The sequence below is a fragment of the Eurosta solidaginis genome, chromosome 1 (genome assembly GCF_040869045.1).
Source record: "Eurosta solidaginis isolate ZX-2024a chromosome 1, ASM4086904v1, whole genome shotgun sequence".
In the NCBI taxonomy this organism is placed as follows: domain Eukaryota; kingdom Metazoa; phylum Arthropoda; class Insecta; order Diptera; family Tephritidae; genus Eurosta; species Eurosta solidaginis.
The window spans coordinates 95024811-95042746 of NC_090319.1; the positions used below are offsets into that span (position 1 = coordinate 95024811).

Consider the following 17936-nt stretch of genomic DNA (forward strand, 5'->3'; position numbering starts at 1 on the left):
ATGGCGATCCTGCCTTAATTATACTGGCTGATTATTCCGCCTAATTCATTGGTAAGGATTATACTGGCTGATTACAGCTTATGCCTTGTAAAAGAAGCAAAAAAAAAAGAAAAGGTATAGGATGTGTTTTTCCGAATCTAAAACACAAATTTCGCTTTTGCAATGATGTTTTTGATAAATTAAATTTGGGCTCCAACGATGGAGATTACATGAAAATTGCGGCAGTTTAAAAACAAATACGCTACCATCAGATGCGCTGGCGCCCACTTTTGTACCTTTCGAATTCCAACATACTTAAAATAAACACAATTTCTACAAATACAAATCTACAACCAGACAGAAATGTCCAACGGGTATAAGGTGGTAAACAATTGGGAAGAAATTATTGAAGTCGGTCAGAGCATAAAAAGGGTGTAATAAACAACAGGACTGGCAGCATAATACGTATAATTATAATAAGTATAATTAGCTTAATTCTGAAGTCGGTTTGACAATTTAAACATTATTTTTAAATACGAAAATATTCGGGCAACCTACCCAGCCAGTATTTTTTGAAAATTTTGATCAAAAAATATTTAAATATCATACCCCAAGATGATTAAAAACGTTCAAATTTAAAAACATTTTCTGTTCGAAAATTTACGCAACGTCGGGAGAAAAATGTACCATAAAAATGATTATTCTTGAATAATCATTTATGATTCATATTTCGAAACGCTTTTTATTCATTGTTTAAGTGAGTTTCTCCACTTAAACCACTCTTCTATGACTCACGCTCATGTGAAGAGTCTACGAGTACTGTGGCGACTCACGTTCCCGCAGTTTTCCCCACATCAGTCACACATATGTGCATAATGCATCCCTGCATGCACTCGTCACTATTTGACAACTCATTGGAACGGGCTTCCAATGTCCAAAAGGTTATATAAGCGCTGGGCGCTTTGCCACTTCCCTCTCTTTTTTCATCAACAATCCACAAGACGGAGCATCTCCCGTAACGACACGGGATCCTAATCAGCAACAACTACAATCAACCATACATAAGTATCCACACATATAATTCCCATTTTATCCCTTTTCATTAAATAAAAGCTTCATTTATAATTGCTTTGAAGAATTAGTAATTTGATTTTATCTTTTGTAAATCTAATTTCTAATGAATTGATACACGACTTAAAGTTTATAAGTAAATTAAAGTTTATAGGTTAGACTAAGGCCAATTGTTTGAATAAATGAATATCGTTGAATTTAAAATATAAATCAGCTCGTGATTTAACATTGGTCCTTGCGAGCCAAATTTGAATCAGCAAATTGGCAACGCAAAAATTTCCCTCTAATTCCTTACGCAAAGAAACAACATTGGCCTTAGCTTTGACAGCGATCACTCGCTGAACACACAAACACACTTCATTTTCGTCAACCGGCAAATTTGGAAGCCACTCCGGTCTTGTCTTTTCGCGCGAACGGTCGTACGGGTCATCATCTACTCAACGTAAATTATCGGGCCTCTTACGTTGAGTGAAAAATTAAAATAGGCCACAAGGTTGGCTGCGGTGCTTCCCTAGGGCGTTTTGGCGGAGTTGGGAGATGCGTTGCCTCCCTGACCCGGAGTTGGGGCGGTTTCGGGTTCTCCTAACAGGAGTCAAAAACTCGTGCATATTTAATAACTGGCGTGGCGCCATTAAAGCCAATTCGCTTTAAACACATACATAATTGATCGTAACGGGTCGTGAAAGACACTTGGCAACAGGCCACTGAAAATAAATGTTCATATACACACATACTAATAAAAAATAAAAATTCTCGAAAATAAACGGAACAATTTAACGGAGTGTATATAATCGATGCTGAAAAAGCATGATCAATTTACATACTACGCAATGTCATTGCATACATCTAACTGCAAATTTTATTGAAAATAAAAAAACGGGATCGAAAATACCCTTAATATATACTTAATGTACAGTCATGCATACATGACGAGTGAAGATAAATTTTATAAAATATAACATTAAATACAAAAAAGACAATTACGTGACCAATTTGACAAACCAGGGTGGAGGTGGCTCCTACAACAAAGCAAACCAAGTGCAATCAATAAAGTCTTTTCAATCATGCATACATGACGAATGAATATAAATCCTACAAAATATAACATTAAATACAAAAAAGACAAGTACGAGACCATTTTGACAAACCGAGGGTGGAGGTTGCTCCTATAATGTAAAGCAAACCAACGGCAATCAATCAAGTCATTTTAAGTGTTTACAACAAAAATTAAAAAGACCAAATATAATTATAAGCACTGATACTACCAGGTAGTAACAAATTAAACGGAAAACACTAAAGATACCAATCAACATACAACCAAGGAAATACATCACTACCCAAGTACAACCTGGCGCTATACGGACACATAAAGATCCGTGCCATTATCAATACTCACAAAACGAGTATTAAAAACCACAAAAAAAAAAAAAAATTTGGAAGCTCATCGGCACAAGCAGCAAAAAACTAAAATACGTAAAAAAACAGGTTAAATAAAAGTGCGGAAAACTAAATTAAGAATAAAAGCGAAACGTGGTGGAAATTAAAAGTGTTTTTATTAAAACAAGTGCCGCTGCCCACCGTGGGATTTACTTAATAATTTTCAATATCATCCGTCGCCGAATTTGTATCCAGCCAAAGCAGAAAAGCCATATTGCTGGCTCAACGAGGGAGCACCACATCACAACAACAGTCCCAAGAAGCTATCCCAGAAGGCACATTGGTAAAGCACAAGGAATTATGTCCAGGTGAGTCTCTGAAAATTTTCCATTTCAAACGGCACATTCACTGTTACCGGCAAACGGTTCATATGTATATATATATGTACATCGCCAAGTAAAAGTACTCGTTCAAGAGGTATCGAAAATCCCCAAAGCGACTGAAATATATACATACATTTGAGGTTAGATTTGCAACCAGTGCTAAATACCCTCATTCTCATAATAAATAATTCTTCCCATGTAAACTCCCACAAACATGCATACATAATTTTTAAAGCAAATTCTCTTTCATTTGGCGCTAAAATTCTTAATTTATATGGTCGAGTCTTTGTTGTTGTAAATCTTTCGTTCGAGCATTTGTACATACAAAAAGACATCATATACCAGCAAACAGTTGCGCATCGTATCGACTTGAGAGTTTCAAATAATAATTTTCAATCAAAGTCCCACTTTCAAGAAATTAATCCCTAATCACTCCAAATTGTGATATCACAGCCATTATTGCGTTCTTTTAAAATCCTATCAATTTGCAAGTCCCGTAAGAAAATATATAACAATTCTTAGTCCCTTCTACCTTTTTCAAATACCATAAAACTACACATTAATAATCCAAGAGGTTTGGAACGTAGCAGTTATTCTATTTGTTAATTGATTTCGCAAAACCTAATTGTAATTGGAATACTTGTGAATTTTGGTGTTACTTGGGTTATTTACCGACTCGCTGCCGGCGTCAAGCATACATTTTTTGTACACATGCACATTTTAAGCTGCGATTAGCGACAACATCAGGTGACCATAGAAGATATATACGTAGACGTAAAAGTTAAAATATTTGGGGAATTAAACCAAATTGAGTCGATAGCGGAAAATATCTAACTACAGTAGCGTGCAATAAAAAAGAAACGGTTGAACACAGACACGTTTATAAAATTGTAAATTCGCTAAAAAATTCCACTGTATACATACAAATCCCCAAATATCACCTCCACATACACTTTCTCTCCATTTTAAATTTTCCTTAAAATCAAGCTCGAAATCTCATATTACGTTTAAAATTAAACCATGGCAACGGGCGCAGCAGCAATGTCCGCTTTCATTTTCGACTCTAACAATTTGATCAGTTTTTGTTCACATTTTGAAAAGGAAGATCCCGGGGTTAATACCGACACTTTGTTAGAAGTGAAACTCCAAGACCTCACCACACGCTGGGAAACCTTGCAGGCCTCGTATCGCACTGTAGGTCTTGGAGATGTCCAATGTATTTCAACGGACTTCAAAGAGGAAGCAGCTAAGAAATTTGAACTTTGTACTGATAGTTTTTATATCTGTAAGTCCCAAATTTTGGATCAGCTTAAGCTTCTCCAAGGCGCATCGGGCGAAACAAACAACCAATCCCGTCAATCTCTCTCCACATATGTCAACCCCAATTCAGTCCCTTGTATCAAAGTACCCCCTTGCGATACCGAAATATTTTACGGTAGCTACGAAGATTGGCCGTCATTCCGTGACATGTTCACGGCGGTGTATATCAATCATCCCAAATTAACCCTTGCCCAGAAATTGTACCACCTACGAAACAAAACCAAAGGAAAAGCAGGAGCAATCGTGAAGCAGTATCCATTGGTTGATGGGAATTTTCAATTGGCCTGGGAAGCGCTAAGAACACGATTCGAGAATAAACGGATTCTCATTGATATGCAACTTAAGACGCTTTTTAATATTACTCCAGTCACGTTGGAAAATAGCGAGGGAATGCAAAAAGTACAAAATACCATTAACGACTGTTTAATTATTCTCAAATCCCAAGGGGTGTCTGTCCGATTGGGATCCTATTCTGATTTATGTATGTTCCACCAAGCTTCCCGAAGAAACCCTTTCTTTATGGGAGCAATCCTTAGAATCCCGAAAAGAGCTCCCCAAGTGGTCCCAAATGAACCAGTTCTTAACTAGTAGGTATGAGGTAGTTGAACGCCTACATGGGTACAAAAGTACCAAATCCCGGAACTCAGTTACGACTAAATCTCCTCCCAAAATCCAAACATATCATTCGCATGGAAATTTAACTCCGAAATGCAAGTTATGCACTAATCATCATCCCCTGAAATCGTGTCCTGAATTTCGTAAGCTAACTGTCGCAAAACGCACGCAGTTCGTAGAGCGAAACCAGTATTGTAGTAACTGTTTCGCCTACAATCATGCACTTTCTAAATGTCCAGTACATGTAAGAAAAATCATCATACAATGCTGCACCCCCAAGTCACTAATAAGCCTAACCCAAAATCAAACGGTAGAACTTCCTCTACTACATCCCAGAAGTCCAGGCATCCGATATTTGACCTAACCAAGGGCAATTGGCAGGAATCCCCTTCATCGTCCAAGACTAGTCCAGGTAGTGAGTCAAAGGTCCAAGCGAATTTCTCCACCAATAATGAGAAAACGCTTCTTCCCACCGCCCAAGTTCAAATTGAACACCTGGGGTCGCTTTATACCTACAAATTGACCAAGGTTCGCAAAAAACATTTATATCCCAAAAGGCTCAGACTCGTTTACAACTCCCTACATCTAAAGACAATTTTTCAGTCACAGGAATGGGTGGAAAAATTGTCGAAAATGCAACCGAGTTTGTCAACTTACGCTAGTTTCCCAGCGCTACAACACACGCATCAACACCAATGCGATCGTTTTGAAAAAGCTAACGAGTTTTCTCTAATATTTCCAAATCCCTAAACCAGACGTTTCCCAAATTAAAGATTTAGATCTCGCTGATCCCTATTTTTACACTCCCGGTCAAATAGATTTTGTTATAGACAGTGACCTCATTCCTCAAATTCTGCTCCAAGGCATCAAACATCAGGTTCTTGGCAGCTTACTCGCGCAAAATACCATATTTGGTTGGTACCTTAGTGGACCTCTATCTTCCACTTATTGTTCCACCTTTCATACATACGCTACCGGGATTTCCGATGAAAATCTCAACATGCAACTGAAACGCTTCTGGGAGATAGAAGAAGTGCAAGAATCACATCAACCATCAGATGCGACGTAATCTGCGAATCGTTTTACAAGGAAACCTCCTACAGACACCCTGATGGACGGTACGTGGTACGTCTACCATTTAAATCGGAATTTCCCTATAATCTCGCCCTTGGTCCCTCTCGGGCGCAAGCCATTCGAATGGAGCACATGCTCACTAAGAATCCAGATCTCAAGGACGAGTACGAGCGTGTCTTAGAAGAATATCTCATGCTGAATCACATGAAACCCATCGATCCCAAGGAAATTCAGGAAAACGGTAATTATTTCTCGTATCCCACCATTCAGTAGTTAAGCCAGATAGTAAATCTACTAAGGTTCGAGTACTTTTCAATGCTTCCAAATCAACCTCATCTGGCAAATCTCTGAATGATATTCTCCACATTGGTCCCACTGTGCAGTCTGATCTAATGTTAGTAATTTTAAATTGGCGTCTTTACAAATTCGTATTCAACGGAGATATCCAGAAGATGTACCGCCAAATACTATTACACGAGGAGGATCAACAATTTCAAAGGATTCTTTTCCGCATGAGCCACGAAACAAAGCTTACCAATTTTGCCCTCAAGCCTGTCACGTTTGGAGTAAACTGCGCGCCGTACTTAGCCATACGCACATTACATCAGTTGGCGAATGATTCGAGAGTCACTTATCCCTTAGCAAAGCGAATTTTAACAGAGGAAACCTACGTGGATGACATACTGTCCGGTGGACATGACATCCCATCTTGTATCCAGGCCCAATCGCAAACAATTAGTTGTTTAATGTCTGCAGGTTTTCCCCTTAAAAAGATCACTGCTAATCATCCCGATCTCCTTAGTCACATCTCAGCAGAAGACTTGCTCGATTCAGATTTTCTGAAATTCGATTGTTCCAGTTCTACTAAAACTCTTGGCATTCGATGGAATGCTTTAAGCGATGACTTTTCATATACCATTGAGCGAACCCAGCCCCCTACTAGTGCAACCAAGAGGCAGATTTTATCGTCGGTGTCGAAACTTTTTGACCCCGCAGGGTGGCTAGCGCCAATTCTTATTCAGGCGAAAATATTGTTGCAACAAATATGGCTGGAAGGCACGGATTGGGACGAATGTGTCAAACCATTATCTCTCCAAATATGGCTACAGTTTTTAGCAGACTTCCCAATGATAGAGCAAATTCGAATACCGAGATGGACTGAATTTTCCCCTAATAATAAAATACAAGTACACGGATTTTGTGATGCATCAGAGAAAGCGTATTGTGCGGCCGTTTACCTTCGTTCACAGTCAAACAGCAAAGTCTCGTCTCATTTACTTTTCTCTAAAACTAAGGTTGCGCCATTACAAACAGTGAGCCTTCCGCGCCTGGAGCTGTGGGGAGCAGTCTTACTATCCAAATGCATCAAAAATGTCATCAATCAACTTCCCTTAAGAAATATCGAACTCTTTTTATGGTCAGATTCATCGATCGTGTTGTCATGGCTTGAAAAACCGCCATGCACATGGAAAGTCTACGTGGCAAATCGCACATCCCAGATCATACAAAATGTTGGAAACATGAAATGGCGCCACGTATCCACAAACCACAACCCTGCTGATCTCGGTACTCGAGGGTGTAGCCCTCAAGATTTAATCCAACTACAACTTTGGTGGAAAGGCCCTGACTGGCTCCTAAGACCTTCCGATCAATGGCCCATTTCGTCCAGAGAAAAGATAGTCCCTCCAGAAGAACGAAAAATCCAAGCTCTACTTACTTTGGATAGTGAACCTGATATACTTGATCGCTTCTCATCATGGCCGAGAGCTCTCCGGGTGATAACTTACATGTTTCGTTTTATACATTGAACCAAGCCCATACAGTCCACTCCATCAATAAATTATGAATCCGTAGTTATCTCACAAGCAGAAATTCACTGGGTCAAAGCACGCCTGATTAGGCTCACTCAGGAAAGATATTACCATAATGAATATGCCAAACTTTCGAACCAACTACCAATTTCCAACAAAAGTAAACTTTTGCCTTTGAATCCTTCTCTAGATGAAAACGGCCTTCTTCGAGTAAATGGTCGATTAGCCAACTCCAATCTCCCACACAATGAAAAGCACCCTATAATCATCCCTGAATCTTCAGGGTTTTGCCATCTTTTTCTCCAATTTGTACACAATGTATTAATGCATGCTGAGCATCAACTCATGATCCGGACGGTCAGGCAAGAATATTTCATTCCTCGACTGAAGTCGAAAATAAAACTATGTATTCGCAGTTGCAAAACGTGCACCATTTTTAAGAAGAATACTCAATCCCAAATCATGGCAGCGTTACCACCAGAACGCTCCAACTTCTCCTTACCATTCACATTTACCGGGTTGGATTTCGCAGGTCCCTTGGATCTCAGGTCGTCAGCTCTCCGAAAATCGTCCATAATAAAGGGTTATGTCTGCGTTTTTGTATGTTTTTCAACAAAAGCAATTCATTTAGAGCCTTGTTCTGACCTTTCCAGCAAAGCCTTCGAAGCAGCGTTTCTGCGATTCATTGGAAGGCGTGGGCTACCAAAATGCGTATATTCTGACAACGGGAAAAACTTTGTCGGCGCAAACCGAGCCTTTCAAAGGGATTTCGACCGGTTCCTCAAATCCACGTCCGTCGATATTCAAGCAAGACATGGCATACATGGGTTCGAATGGCAGTTCTTACCACCGAATGCACCTCACATGGGTGGCCTGTGGGAGGCCGCTGTCAAAAGCTTCAAATTGCATTTTAAACGTGTCGCTGGAAGCCATCACTGCACCTTTGAAGAATTAGCTACATTGCTCGCGCGTATCGAAGCGGTGCTCAATTCCCGTCCACTATCGCCTATGTCGGACAATCCCGACGAATTACTAGCCTTAACACCAGGACATTTTCTGCGCGGTGCGCCATTGCTGGCTCCCCCAGAACCCCGAATAGATAATCTTTCACTTCAGAATCGATGGGAAAAACTAAAGATTCTTCACCAACAATTCAGCCATAGATGGAAGGACGAATATCTTAAGAAGTTATATCGGCGTTATAAATGGAAACACCCTCAGAAATATATCTCCGTAGGTGACTTTGTGGTCGTCAAAAATGACTTACTTCCCCCTCAAGAATGGCGCTTAGGCCGAATTGAGAAGGTCTACCTTGGAGCGGATAATCGTGTCAGAGTTGCGGATGTTCGAACACAGCATGGTCTTTTCACTAGACCAATCGTAAAACTATGTCCCCTACCAATTTATTCCGATGCGCCAACTCCCTCAACTCCCTAATTTTATCTACACTAACTTCACAATCTCACACAACACACATATTCCAACTTATCGCTTTATTGAATTGTGACTAATATCATCTTTACTTACAGACGATCCCCACAACTTCCGTCACCGATTCGGGCGCCACGAAACCCACGACTTCACATGTGTCAGCTTTGTCAGCGATATCACGCCTTGCGTTATTGTCCCAAATTTCGGTACATGTCCACTAATGAGCGCATCGTATGTGTACGGCAACACAAGTATTGCCCAAATTGTTTGGCGCGCAACCATGACAACGTACGCCGGAAACATGCAAAGTTTGTCACGAGCCACACCATACGCAAGCCGGCGAAGACCCGGCTCCAACCCAGCTACCACGCAGAGCACGGCCAACAACGGTAGACGTGCATGCCAAATTAAACCGGGTGATCAGAGATTTGGAGCGATTAAGGGACAGCTTTGCACCGGTGCAGAGGGGGCGCGATGTTTAAGTGAGTTTCTCCACTTAAACCACTCTTCTATGACTCACGCTCATGTGAAGAGTCTACGAGTACTGTGGTGACTCACGTTCCCGCAGTTTTCCCCACATCAGTCACACAAATGTGCATAATGCATCCCTGCATGCACTCGTCACTATTTGACAACTCATTGGAACGGGCTTCCAATGTCCAAAAGGTTATATAAGCGCTGGGCGCTTTGCCACTTCCCTCTCTTTTTTCATCAACAATCCACAAGACGGAGCATCGCCCGTAACGACACGGGATCCTAATCAGCAACAACTACAATCAACCATACATAAGTATCCACACATATAACTCCCATTTTATCCCTTTTCATTAAATAAAAGCTTCATTTGTAATTGCTTTGAAGAATTAGTAATTTGATTTTATCTTTTGTAAATCTAATTTCTAATGAATTGATACACGACTTAAAGTTTATAAGTAAATTAAAGTTTATATGTTAGACTAAGGCCAATGAATATCATTGAATTTAAAATATAAATCAGCTCGTGATTTAACATTCATATTTGATATCATTGTAAAATTGAGCTTTAATTGTTTTAGAGTAATATTTGACTGCTTTTCACAGTCATTTTCTGATCATATTCGTGAACATATTTCAATCGTTTTGGTTGAGATTTTTGAATCATTTTTGAATGCGATTATGATGCATTTATTCTTCATATCTCATTCAAAATAAGATACTACATAATACTTTTATTTCATCAGGGGAAGAAAGCATGCGGAAGTGAGCTATTTGAACGACAGGTCACTCGCAAACAAACTTGACCGATATACACCTGCGACTACAACATCCAATATCAGCTATGATCGTCAACATCTTAAAATACGATACGGTACGGGATGTTGAAGACATATCCAGGTACATACATATGTCAAGAGAGTTTCACTTACCTGGTCAAATAGCTCACAACTTTTATATTGTTCAACTATTATATATTTTCTGGGAAGCCGAAGGTGGAGAAATGGTTTGGGAAATCTTCGGGCACGAGCAGCATTTGCATTGCATTGTCTTGAAGAATGTCTTAGTAATAAAAAATTTTATATACATATTTTTTCTGAACTTCATGATTGAAAAAATGTATGTATGTGAAAAAAATAAGATTTTCAATGAAAAGTAAAGTTTTAACAAGTACAAGTCTCATTATTCAGTCAACAAATATAGTCAGAAAAGATTCAGAAAGGTGAATTAAAAATGATTACAAACTTTTGGTCACCTATAGTAAACACATTTGATTCAAATATGATTTCAAAATGTGATTGAAAAACTATATTCAATTTTTGATCATCAAAGGTAAGCAAATTTGATTATTTTTTTGTTGGTTTTTATGAAATATTAAAATGTAATCATCAAAGGACTTCAAAATTGATTCCAAAAAGTGATCGAAAAATGCTTTTAAATTTTTGATCATCAAAAGTATTCATATTTGATTATTTCTTTTGTTCAATTGTATGATAACTCATTTTTTAGTCAGAAAGAGTAATCAAATTGTATTTATATGTAGGGAAATTGAAAATTTAATCATTTAAATGCTTAGTGGGTAACGGCTGCCTATTGACAAGCAAAAATTATATTTTTGCTGTAAAAATTTTTTTTCCTACTTAACATAAGAAACCAAGGCCAGTAATATAAACATTAGGGTGTCGAAAAAAAGAGTAAAATTTTGTAAGACTATTGATCTTAAATTATGGAAAGAACTAGGGAGATTAAAACATATGTAAAAGGCCCACTTAAGGACTTTAAAAATGAAATTGAAGTTATAGATGAGGAAAAAACTCTAGTATGGTTGAAACATTTTTGTAAACTTATTGACATGCCTAGGGAATCAACAATATGGAATGTTAGGAACCCACAAGCAACAACACCTGAAGAGGTTTATAGGTTGGAAATCAAATTTATGGGAAGAACAGATTAATATAGTGACAAAAATTTAATAAAGGAAAAACAAAGAAATAAGCATAAATTAGCATTTTTTCCCACCCCCGAGGATACCATGATCCTCCTATTTATCTGTGAAGCAAGTTGCATAAATTTGTTTCTGAAGCTCTACTCATCCCAACGCATTTTTAACAAACTTTTTTATCTACCATCCCCAATGGGCAAATGGCAAGATATCGTTACTCATAGAAGAAAAAACGATAGGAGAAAAACCTTACAAATGTATTAATAAAAAGACAAAAGTAAAGGCAGAAACAGTAGTAAAGCATCTCAAAATAATAGTTGAAGCATTTAACAAAATAGGAAAAACAATACAACAGTTAAATGGTAAACTAGACGGCAATCGAAAAGACTAAGCATATCAAATTTTTACCAGCGTTATAGACAAATTGGTGTCCTCACTGACAAGATATGATATAGAATTCATTGTACCAACGAGTTTCAAGAAGGAAATAGAAACAAACTTTAGCACATTCCTGCTGGAGTCAGCCTCCGATTTAGAAGAGGAACCAGAAGTAAAACAAAAAGAAGAACAAAAACAGATCAAAAAGAAATTTTAATAGAGTCACCAAACTACCAAACAAGAAAAGACAAAATGGCACAAACCACACTAGAATTCTTAAAAACGGCTTCATCAATTCTGCCTGAGTTTGATGTTAAGCCTGAGAACTTGCATAGTTTTTTGGACGCACTAGATATCCTAAAACAAATTTAGGATACTAACGAGACCATATCAGTCTCCATGATAAAAACTAAGCTCAAGGGAACAGCTAGAAACCCTTTGAGCACTGAAAATTCAATATTAACAATAAAGCAAAAGTTGAGTTCAGCAATTAAAAGTGAATCTGTAGAAGTTTTGACGGCAAAACCCTAAACGTCCAACAGCGCAGTAAAACAGCTAACCAGTACACTGCCGAAATCGAAAAATTAACAAAATCGTTGGAGGCTGCTTACATATCTGACGGTCTTGCGCCTGATGTGGCAACCAAATATGCCACAAAATCAGCTGTAAAGGCCATGTGTAAGAACTCGGCTAACGAAAGATTTAAACTGATAATGCAAGCAGGAACGTTCACATCTATGAACGAGGCTATTTTAAAATTCACAAACAGCTGTACTGAAGTCACGGGTAACTCACTCTCCACATGCAGAAAATATAATTTAAAATTACATCCGGACAAATGTCTATTTTTCAGCCAAGAAGTTACTTATCTGGGACATAAATGCACAAGTACTGGAATTTTACCAGACCCAAATAAATTTAAAATCGTTCAAAATTACCCAGCTCCCAAAAATGCCGAAGAAGCAAAAAGATTTGTCGCATTTTGTAATTATTATAGAAGATTCATACCAAATTTCGCGGAATACGCCAGGGTTCTAACAAGGCTTAGTAAGAAAAATGTAATTTTCAATTGGACAGACGACTGCGAGAAATCTTTTAGCTACCTAAAAAATGCATTAATTAGTCCAAATATCCTACAATATTCCAATTTTGATAGAGAGTTCTTTATTACAACTGACGCAAGTGGTTATGCTTGCGGTGCTGTGCTAAGCCAAGAGTATGAAGGAAAACAATTACCCATTGCCTATGCCTCAAGATCATTTACAAAAGGCGAAATAAATAAAGCCACGATCGAAAAAGAATTGGCGGCCATACATTGGGCCATTATATATTGTTACGAATATTAGCAAAACTAAGGGGTGCTGCTATCTCTAAGCCGATGCTAAACAGTGATATCATGCACATCCATAGATCAATCATTATGTATCTACATAAACGAAACAATAATTGCGTCTACACATATGTACCATGTACGTATACGAGCAGCGGAGAATCAATGAACAAACACATGCATATATCTGCGATACTCCTGAAAGTATGCAATGAGAGAAGCTATAACATGGTGCAATTGTAGTTACAGCTGAGAAGTTTGAGAGCTGATGGCATCTAGTAGATTCTGGAAATGGAAGCGCCTATAAGATGCGAACGTTGAAATCAGAGATTATAAAAAGGCAGGAAATGTAGAGGCAATGGAATTCAGTTTGATTTGAGCTATCAATCAGTTTGGTTGTTAAGCAAGCTATTCGTTGCAAAGTATGAGTGTTATTGTGAAGTACTTTAATAAAGGTCATTTTTCCATTATTCAATATTGGAGTTATTTATTCAACAGTTTAGTGATTCGAACTTAGCAGAAGATTGCAAATAAGACGATTTGCAGCAAATTCGTTACAATATTTTAGACCATATGTTTATGGCACAAAATTCGCAGTGAAAATGGATCATCGACCTTTAACATATTTATTCTCAATGAAAAACCCTTCATCTAAATTAACTAGAATCAGGTTAGATTTGGAAGAGTATCACTTTAGGGTGGAGTACATAGCCGGAAAAGAAAATTACGTGGCAGGCGCTCTGTCACGAATAGATATCAATGATTTGAAAGAAATGCCAGTACAGGCATGTAAAATAATGAAAGTCGCGACAAAATCGAAAACTAAAAAGAATTCAATTAAAAAGATTCTTCAAAAATATGACGATGATCCTGTTAATGGTGGCCACCCAGGAATCAATCGTACAACTAATAAAATAAGACAAAAATATTACTGGAAAAATATGAAAAATGATATAAGAAAATATATAAAGAAATGCGTAAATTGTAATAAAAATCAAATTTATAAAATTTAAAAGAAACAATGATTTTGACTGAAACACCACCGAAGGCGTTCGAAACAGTACAAAAAGATACAGTTGGACCCTTACCAAGATCATTAAATGGAAACGAATACGCTGTCACTCTGATATGTGGCTTGACTAAATACTTAGTTGCAATTCCTATACAGAGTAAACATGCAAAAACAGTAGCCAGAACCATATTCGAAAAATTTATATTAATTTATGCAATTATGAAAACAATAATAACGGATATGGGATCTGAATATAAAAAAAGCTAGTTTGAAGAACCATGTAAGCTTTGTGGGTATTATTAATTCATGACTTTATTTCGGATTCACATGCATATTTATCAGTTTTTCCAGGTTGATGCGACTAAATCGAATATCACAATGAAAATTACTTAAAAGCTCTCAGCAACAACTTTCATGTGATATCCAAAATACACACACATTCTAGGGGTATCCGGGTCCATGTGTTGGCCTATATCTCGAGACCCTAGTCACCAGTAGGTATGAAACCTACTCTGCACTCATCAACAGCTTTCATTTGATATCCATATTGTATAAACATTGTCTCGGGGTATCCGTGTCCACGTTTTGGCCTATATCTCGATACCCAAGACACCCAGCGGTATAAAAAATTATCTATAGTAAAGCACACATCAACAGCTTCAATTTGATACCCATAATGTAAAAACGCATCCTAGTGTTACCTTGATCCACGTTTTGGCCTATATCTGCTAGACCCTAGTCACCAATAGGTATGAAAACTACCCTGTACTAAAGCACTCATCAACAGCTTTGATTTGATATCCATATTGTAAAAACACATTCTAGGGGTGCCGGGGTCCACGGTTTGGCCTATATCTCGAGACTCTAGTCACCAATAGGTATGAAAATTACCCTGTACTAAAGCACTCATCAACAGCTTTCATTTGATATCCATATTTATAAACACATTCTAGGGGTACCAGCGTCCACGTTTTGGCCTATATCTCGAGACCCTAGTCACCAAAAGGTATGAAAACTACCCTGTACTAAAGCACTCATTAGCAGCTTTCATTTAATATCCATATTGTACAAACACATTCTAGGGGTGCCCGGGTCCACGTTTTGGCCTATATCTCGAGACTCTAGTCACCAATAGGTATGAAAACTACCCTGTACTAAAGCACTCATCAACAGCTTTCATTTGATATCCATATTGTATAAACACATTCTAGGGACCATAGTCACCAAGGGGTACGAAAAATATCCAGTGTCAAAGTACTCATAAACAGTTTCCATTTGATACCCATATTGTAAAACACTTCCTGGAGTTACCCGGGTCCATGTTTTGGCCTATATCTCGAGACCCTAGTCACCCGGTATCAAAGTACTCATTATATAAACCTTCCCCGTGGAAAAATACATATATATACCATTTTCATAATAATCGGTCCAGTAGTTTTTGAGTTAATCGATGACATACATACAAACATTCTAAATAAAAAAAAAAACAAACATTCATTTTTATATATATATATATATATGGCTAAACCGATTAGGGGTTTTAAAATCAACTAACCATCTTCTCTCCTCCTGTATCTTTCCTAAAAATTTCATGGCAATCTTTCTATCCGTTCTCGAGTTATGGAGTAACAGTCAAAATGTCCACTTCTTTTTATATATATAGATACAGTGGTCACGCAAAAAGCATTGTGTTAACAATGTCAAAAATTATTTTATTACTGAGAACTTTAAGATAAAATGTCCCATAAAAAGATAACATAAGAAACTGATAAATAACAAAAGTTTTAATAAATACAGGTAAAAGCTATATGACGGGAAACTTATTAAAAAGTCTACCTTTTCCATATATTTAATCTCACACAGAGTTTGGCAACTGTCCATGATTGTGGAACAACACTTCGTTCAAATTGATTACTAATCTATTGCCATATCGATGTTCCAGCATCAAAGCCGATAGTTCGTAAATCAAAAATAAAAAATGAGTTTCATCGTGTTCTACTTTGCTATGCACAACAATCCAATGATCCGTACGCATTTTCGGTATATGTAAACGAATTTGTAACAAAAACTGTTTAACATCCTTTATGACAGCCTTATAAATGGCACTGAAGCAGTATACACAATCAGCACTTACTTTTAATTGATGTACAGATGCGGTCATGGTGGCTCCGATACAATCTTCCATAAATTTATATGCATACTCATCATGACAAAGTATGTGTATATACATTCCCTTGTTCGTCATACAATAGAATATTGGAGTAGCAGCTTTCCTAGATTTCTGTAATTTTTCAATTGCTTCCAGTATTATGTAACGGATAAGGTGATAAGCTTCAGCTGTTACTGTACTGCCACTCTTAAGGAGTATTTCTGCAACTGGTGGATGTCTTTGAAAAGCTGCTTGGGAGTTCGTTTTTATTTCCGAATCAAATTGTTTTTGCAAGGATCTTATCCGTTTAGGAAATTCTTTGGCCAATTGCAAACGCATATCAGATAGTCCTGGCAATTTTTCCGGCAATGGTTTTTCTTTTGACGCTTGATTTTCACCTTTAATTGATGGGGAAGTAGAAGTGTTTGGCTCACCTTTTTTGGTTTTTAAATGTCTGGCTGTAGCTTTATTGATCTTTGGTGGTGCGGATGTTATCTTATTTGGTGCGTCTTCATTTTTCTGCAATCGCTTAAGTTGCTTTTTGTTTCTGCTCCTTCGTTGGGCACGCGAGAGCCCCCCTGAGCGGAATGTCCCTGAACTAAGGGAACTTGATGTCAACATGTTATTTGAATTGCCGTAACTCCAACTCAGATTAAACTGCACAGTACTTGCAAGGTACATTGCCAGTATTTGTTGTGCAAAAGTAAGTCGTTCTAAATTATTGCGTTGAAGTCTCGACTCCATGGTTGGTGCTGATGTTATGGTAAAGGCTACAGCGTTTTTGATTAAACTGGTTACAAGCAGGCAGTTGGTGTGGAGAATAAAAAAATTAATGAAATCTGTTGGAAATTGAGCAAAAAAAATTACCGATTGACTCAATTTTAAGAATTTTTGATAACTATTAATATATAAGCATAATGATGAACAAAACAATTTCAAGTCATGGCTTTGTTATTGGTACTTTGCACATTTGAAATTTGTTTTTGGTTTGTAAGTTTTAAGAACTTTGTTGTTAACTAAGAGCCATGGCGGAACCATACATGGTGGCAGCTGCGATACTTACAAACATAAATAAAAATGCCATGTGCTTTGGTTTTGTTAATCGTTGGACTAATGTGAAAATACTAAAAAAGTACCAATGACCCGATTTACTGCAGTCACCTGTTATTGGTTCCGCCATGCACGTTTACCTTTCTACTAAACGAAAAAAAAAAACATCCTAATTTATGCAGTGCTTCGACTACGTTTACACATGCTTAAAGTACAATAAATCGTCAATAGATAATCAAATCGTTTACATATGTGCCATCCCTGCGAACTAGATTTTTTTCTGTCAAATTTTAACGTTTCTCTTTTATTCTTTCACTTCCAATTAGGCCATAGTGTACCTATACCAAGTGTGTTCACTAAGCGATAAACGTCAAAACTACAAACAGCCTCGCTCACCTGATGGAAATCTCAGGTCTAGAGTCGCATTTTTGGTCTCAACGACAACATTTTTGTCTACCAATCGTCTCGACTTTTTCAATTTTTCAATCATTCGGAGCATTCGGTAATGGTGTCCATTTTAAATTCGCTGTCATTCCGAAT

The 17936-nt window shown here is 37.6% G+C and overlaps 1 protein-coding gene across 5 annotated transcripts; it reads right to left on the reverse strand.

Annotated features, from left to right (window-relative positions):
• Positions 1–15883: 15883 nt before the first annotated feature.
• On the reverse strand, positions 15884–17678 carry LOC137236628 (uncharacterized). 5 transcript variants are annotated; one of them, XM_067759499.1, is made up of 2 exons: positions 17537–17678; positions 15884–17185 (listed from the first exon to the last, which is right to left on the reverse strand). In XM_067759499.1, the coding sequence occupies exon 2, from the start codon at positions 17088–17090 to the stop codon at positions 16053–16055; it is 1038 nt and encodes a 345-aa protein (XP_067615600.1). In that variant the 5' UTR covers positions 17091–17185; positions 17537–17678; the 3' UTR covers positions 15884–16052. The 5 variants fall into 5 exon arrangements, with proteins under 5 accessions (XP_067615600.1, XP_067615578.1, XP_067615594.1 ...); XM_067759477.1 differs by having other exon boundaries at positions 17508–17640; XM_067759493.1 differs by having other exon boundaries at positions 15884–17136; positions 17410–17546.
• Between the last annotated feature and the right edge of the window lie 258 nt (positions 17679–17936).